Below are 6,273 nucleotides of genomic sequence, written 5' to 3'. Positions count from 1 at the left end.
AATAAGTAAATGAACATATGTTTGTGGATACTTGCTGAAAAAGTTTTTGCTGATAAGGTTACACAATAAAATAAGTTTGGAGATCACTGGTCTAGAAAATTGACAGCCAAGATTACGGTGTGTCCTTGACCTCAAAAATTTTGAGAGATCCCAACAAACTTTTGGGATTATCCTAAGAATTCATTATTAATATAGCCAGAAATATTTTGAAATCTTCCTTTGGAGAACATGGAAAGCTTCATTTATTCAGAATCACAGGAGGATAAACTGTTCTGGTTTTCTTCAGTTTTGATTAAGGAGTTTAAACTGGGTGGGGGAACAAATAATAAAATATTTGGTGCCAATTTTGACATTGAACACTGAACAGTTAACTTTTCCATCATAATATTTGATGTTTGAAAATAAAATATCACTGTGGCTAAATAATGGTCTCATTTATTTTTGTTCTAGTTAATGAAGATTTTGTTTTCTTGGTAAAATGGTTATAATAATTAAAATAATTAATTTCTATGGGCTTAGTTTAAATTTTAGCTTGGATTTAATGAGGACACAATTGTTTTCAGCTGATTCAAATTAAGATAATGCATCTCTTGTTTTTCATGTGCAATAGGTTTTTGGTAAAATTTAACTGGAGTACTTTAAAATTTATAATTGAAAATTATATTTACTTTCTTTTTAGACTGGTTTCACAACAGCAATCCCTCAGATATTTGTAGTTGTTTATTTGTTTTGTGGCAGAACCTCTCCCATTAGCCCCCCGTTTTCAAAATATTTATTTTTAAATTTAATAAGAATGAGAGTTGATGCTTGTTTTAAGGATTTCACTATTTCTTCTAATTCAAATGGAAACATACTGTATATCGGGATTAGTTAGAAAATTTTAGGGATATAAAAATAAAATTACCAAAGAGTTACCGTAAAGAAAAAAAAAACTTAAACCAAATAGGTGATGAAGTCATATCCTGACCCAAAAGAGGAAGCAGCAGCGAACGGAGGCTGAAGCTTTGCTGATGCTGCGAACCATTCATGGTGTGCTTTTCCATGGGGCACTTGTATCTCTAACATCTCAAAACTTGCTCTATTGGGAATAAGTCTGAGTTTAAAATGTTGAAGAGAAAACCTTCAAATGTCTCAGAAAAAGAGAAACAACAAAAGCCAAAGGTAAGTTAATGATGCATAATTAAAAGGAGAGAATGCTGCTAAAAAGACTCGTTACTGGGATGTATGTCTTTTAAAGGCTTCTTTTATTTAATAATAAAGACAAGTGAGGACTAGGGTTGACTGTTTAATGGCAAATGTAGGTAACAGAATTGCAAGGTCTGAAAACAAATACTATCTGGCAACTGCTTCTTCCTTTGCACTCATTTTTTCCCTTAGGATGATTTGGCCAATAAAAGCTATGACTGATACTTAAATGTGAATCTTCAACCTCAAAGAAATTGATTTGGGGTTCTCTGTTCAAGATGTTAGTGTTAGTATACCACGATGTATACTTTTAATGACAGTGAGCTTGATAATGCCTCTTTGTGAGAATAGAAAATACTTCTCACCTCTAAATAACATACTCCTTCATAATTCAGTAATGATAAAGAAATAGAAACATTTTATATAAAAAAGTTTTTTCACATTTCCAGGGGGGAAATGTGTATTTATTATAGGGATGAGTGTTGAGCAAGTATTTTGCATATTTCTTTGAACAAACTGACATTATTAATACAGCAAACTATATTGTATTTTCCTTACTTTTAGCATGACAAAATGTTTTATATCAGTCCTTTGAAGCAGAGATATTATTATTTTTGTCTTGTAAATAAGTGATTTTAAGCATAACTTGATAATCATGATTCTATATAAGAAATCACGATCATTTTTGTAAATATTGGCATAAAGTAAGCAATTTATAATATGTCTGAAACAAAAATAAGTATTTCTACTATTGAAAATTCGATTTGATATTTGTATTGAATGACTTATAAATGCTGAGATCATATCTCTTTCAAATAAATGTATTAAAATGTATGTTGTAATTGCTTAACAGATCTTTTATAAGAAAATTTCTAAGACTTATTTGAGGATTTAACAGATGGTACAGAGTGCTTACTCAACATTTGACAAATCAATACTTACATACAGTCTATAGCTGAAGTTCTTTGAAGACACTTGGACAAGTATTTTCTAGTAGTAATTGTTCTTCCAAAGATGAAAATCCTGTAGAAGAAAAGCAGGTATGCGAACATTGACATAAGCAATATTTTTTATGGATTGATAGCAAGATCCTATTTTTTCTTCAATTTTTTAGTGAGAGCAAGATGTCTCCTTTCTTGTGACTCTACCAGGAAATAACAAAAGGCTAATAATGGAACAAAATATGCATGCAGAGTAGCAAAGATAGTAACAGCAACAGAAGTTGCATTAGAAGTCCTAGATAAAAGTCAAAATTTTATCATTTCTCATGTTCATCATCTTATTTTAGGTTATTTATCTACTTGACATATTATTATTACTTGATGTCTGATTTTAGTGTACAATATTTGAGCTAATTACAAAATGAAGCTTTTGTCACTTGGTGACTTGGACTATTTTAATTTAGTAGAAATATTTTTCTCATGTAGATTCTTCCTTCCATATAAAGGAATATGACTATTAAAAATATACATACCAAAACATTATACATATGGAAACATAGAATTTTGTATTTGGAGTTCTTGGAAATTTCCTTTATAGAAGATAATTATGGGCTTCCTAGCCATATCAATATATAGATACTTATATATCTATTTATGCATATCTGAACAAACCCACGTGCAGATACTTTGCTTTTATGATCTCTAACACATTCTCTCTTTTAAAGTTATATTTAAGACTATATTTAATTTCTACTTATTTTCTTTGAGTTTCATTTTTGATTTGCTTCTTAAATAATTTTCTTTCTAAAATGAGTTTTTATGGGTGTTTTCTTTCCACATCACATGATGGGGAGAGTATGGTTATTCTTTTTGTTGTAGTCATTATATATGCTGTTCTCTTGACTCTACTTATGCCACTGCTTCATTTCCTTTCTAGATTTCTATTTTTCTCTGTATTTATAATATTCATAATTTTTAACAACACAATAGTGTTTTATTTTATTCATGTACTATAAGTCATTCAACCATTCTCCAAGCATTTTCAATTCTTTGCTATCAAAAAAGTGCTACTACTATAAATATTTTTCTTGCATATGCATTTAAAAATAGTTGTACTAAACCACAACTTCACCAACAATGCACTAGTGTGACCATCTTTACTCCTCCCCCATTGGTTGTTCCTATCTTTGCCAAATTGAATGCAAAATCTCAGGGTTATTTTGCTTTACTTTTACCTTATTATTAGTAATTTGCAGTATTCTTTCATATTTTTCATATATTACAATTCTTTGGAAAAGTGTAACTTCATATCTTTGATTACGTATCTTTGAGCACACAGAGAGAAATGGATATATATACATATTTGCATTACATATGCACATATATGTGTATAGATGGAGAGAGAGAGAGAGAGAGAGAGAGAATTCAATAACATACATAGGAGAACTGGGACAGAAAAGTGTTACACTAACCTTGGGAAAAGAGAATACCAAGGAGAAGAGGGTGATTGACAAAAGCTACATTAGTAACTTCAGAGAGGACAATTTCAGTGAAATAATGAGATATGAAGCCAAATGGTAGAGCGATAAGATTAGAGTTAGTGGAAATGAAGTGGAGGTACCTATGGTAGATGATGTGTTGAAAAATTTTAGCCACAAATGGGAGGAGAGATAAAGTATGAATACTAGGGGATGGATAGAGCAAAAAAGATTTATTTTTTTTTTGAGGATGGGGAAACAGGAATGTTTGTAGGCAGTAGAGAAGTAGCCAGTAGATAGGGAGGAATTAAAAATAAGTGAAAGAGTAAAGATGATAGAAAGGGCATCTCCTGAAGAAGACTGGATAGGATAAAATTACTTGTGCAGAAGGAGGGATTTGTTTTGGCAAGAAGGACTATTTCATTATATGAGATGGGGGTGAAGAAGAAAATAGTTGTAAAACACATCTTGGTAATGTGAGGTGAGGTCTAAGGGAGAAGAGTGAGTTTTCAGAAAATGGTATCATTTTGGGGGGGGGGGTAAAAAATGAAGCAAATTTATCAACTTATAGAGGGGGAGGGAGAGGAGGCAGGAGAAGTTGGGGGAGGGATGCACTAGTTTGGAAGAGCTGCTATGGTGGGATAGTGAGTTAACTTGTTTCAGTAATGTCTGACTTATCATGGGCACATACAAGGTTTTCTTGGCAAAGACACTAGAATGGTTAGACATTTTCTTCTCTACCTCATTTTACAGATGTGGAGCCAGGGTCTTGCCCAGGATCACACAGCTAATAAGTGTCTGAGGCCAGACTTATACTCAGGAAGAAGACTATTCTTGACTATAGACCAGGCACTGTCTTCACTGAATCACCAACTGCAGAATAAGTTAACAACAATTAGAGTGTGATTGAGATTATGCAACATAAATTTGTAGTGGACCAAGCTAACATGGTTTTGTGATTTTTCTCTATCTTCATTCAGCAATATATATATGTGTGTGTGTGTGTGTGTGTGTGTGTGTGTGTGTGTGTGTGTGTAGTAGTAGTAGTAGTAGTAGTAGTAGTAGTAGTAGTAGTAGTAGTAGTAGTAGTAGTAGTAGTAGTGAAGGCATAAGGTGGTGGAAGTGATCCAAGTCTAAGACTTGGCAGCGTAAGTTATTATATATGTATTATATATTATATATGTAAGATAAGAAAACTCTGAATTGATGAACTTTGGTGGTGATTTTCTTAGTAATAGTAAACTCCAGAGCATAACTATCTCTGTGTGGCTGAGGGGGGGATGAAGAAGGTTATGTAAGATAAGTAAATTAAAAAACTAGGAGAACAGGGTGTTTGGGTGAGTACAGTATGTGTGTTGAACACCTCTGTTTTGAGGACAGGAGTTGAGAGAGACTGAGCCAAGGTGTGAAATCATTGAGGAAAGAAGGTAAAAATCCTGGAGTTTGTTAGGCAATAGCTACTAGAATTTTGATTATGCGGTACATATGGGTTGGATAAATCCCAAAGGAGAAGATACTGACTTGTGGTGGGAGAGGGAAAACATAGAAGTAACAAGAAGGGCCAAGGAATATTCCAACTCCCTTACCTAGACAAGTCAGTTTAGGGGGTTTCACATGATTAGAACCATCTATTTCACATTCCTTAATTGCTTCTATCCTTTGTTTGGTTAAGAATCCATCTCCTAGGTAAAATGTTTCATTCTGATGACACAGAATTAAAGTTTTTTTTGCATTAGCAAAACCAATACAGCTAAAATTAGAAGAAAAGCAAAATAATTGAGAAAACATCTTTGCAGTAAGTTTCTCTGATAAAAGTTACATACGAATGTGATGTATAAATATATAAAAGAGTCAAATTCACAAAAGAAGGACCTTTCCCCAATTAATAAATGGTTAAATGATATGAATAGATAGTTATAAGAGGAAGATATCAAAGCTATGGTCATGCAAAAACACTTGAAATTACTAATAATTATAAAGATGTAAATTGAAACAAATCTGAAGTACTATCTTATACCCATCAGATGACAAAAAAGAAAAGGACAAATGTTGGAGGGCTGTGGGAGAATAAGGACACTAATGCAATGTTGATGAACTCTGAGCTAGTCAAACTATTCTGAAAAACAATTTGGAACTATGACCCCAAAACTGTTAAATTGTACATGTCCTTTGACTCAGCAACACCACAACCAGTTCTATACTCCCAAAAGATGGAATGAATAGGAAAAGAACCAATATATGCAAAAATTTTTACAGCAGCTCTTTTTGTGGTGGCAAAGAATTAGAAATTGAAGGGATGCTCATCAATTGACAAATGCTTGAACATGTTATGGTAGATAAATGGGACAGAATATAATTGTTCTGTAAGAAATGATAAAATTAAAGGTTTCAGAAAAGGCTTGGGAAGACTTGTATGCATAAGCATAGTGAAGTGAGGAGAACCAGAAAAATTTATACAGTAAGAGAAATATTGTGAAGATAATCAATTTGAAAGACTTAACAACTCTAATCAACACACTGACCAACTGCAATTTCAAAGAACCTTTGATGAAATATGCTATCCAACTCCAGATAGATAGTAGGTAAACTTAGGGTATAAATTTAAGCATATTTTATTTTCTTTTCCTTCCTTCCTTCCTTCCTTCCTTCCTTCCTTCCTTCCTTCCTTC

At 32.6% G+C, this 6,273-nt stretch overlaps 1 protein-coding gene across 1 annotated transcript in view; it reads left to right on the top strand.

Annotated features, from left to right (window-relative positions):
* The first annotated feature begins 975 nt into the window (after positions 1-975).
* Positions 976-6,273, top strand: part of LOC138149767 (SAM domain-containing protein SAMSN-1-like) — a 60,463-nt gene continuing 55,165 nt past the window's right edge. Inside the window, exon 1 of the mRNA XM_069073036.1 lies at positions 976-1,161. Within this exon, the coding sequence (XP_068929137.1) occupies positions 1,105-1,161 (57 nt within the window). The 5' untranslated portion in view covers positions 976-1,104. The remainder of the gene's footprint in view (positions 1,162-6,273) is intronic.

This window comes from Petaurus breviceps, unplaced genomic scaffold (assembly GCF_028583685.1).
Source record: "Petaurus breviceps papuanus isolate PSGF00001 unplaced genomic scaffold, PetGlider_PUasm1.0 90849, whole genome shotgun sequence".
Lineage (NCBI taxonomy): Eukaryota > Metazoa > Chordata > Mammalia > Diprotodontia > Petauridae > Petaurus > Petaurus breviceps.
This window is presented reverse-complemented; position numbering and strand designations above follow the sequence as displayed.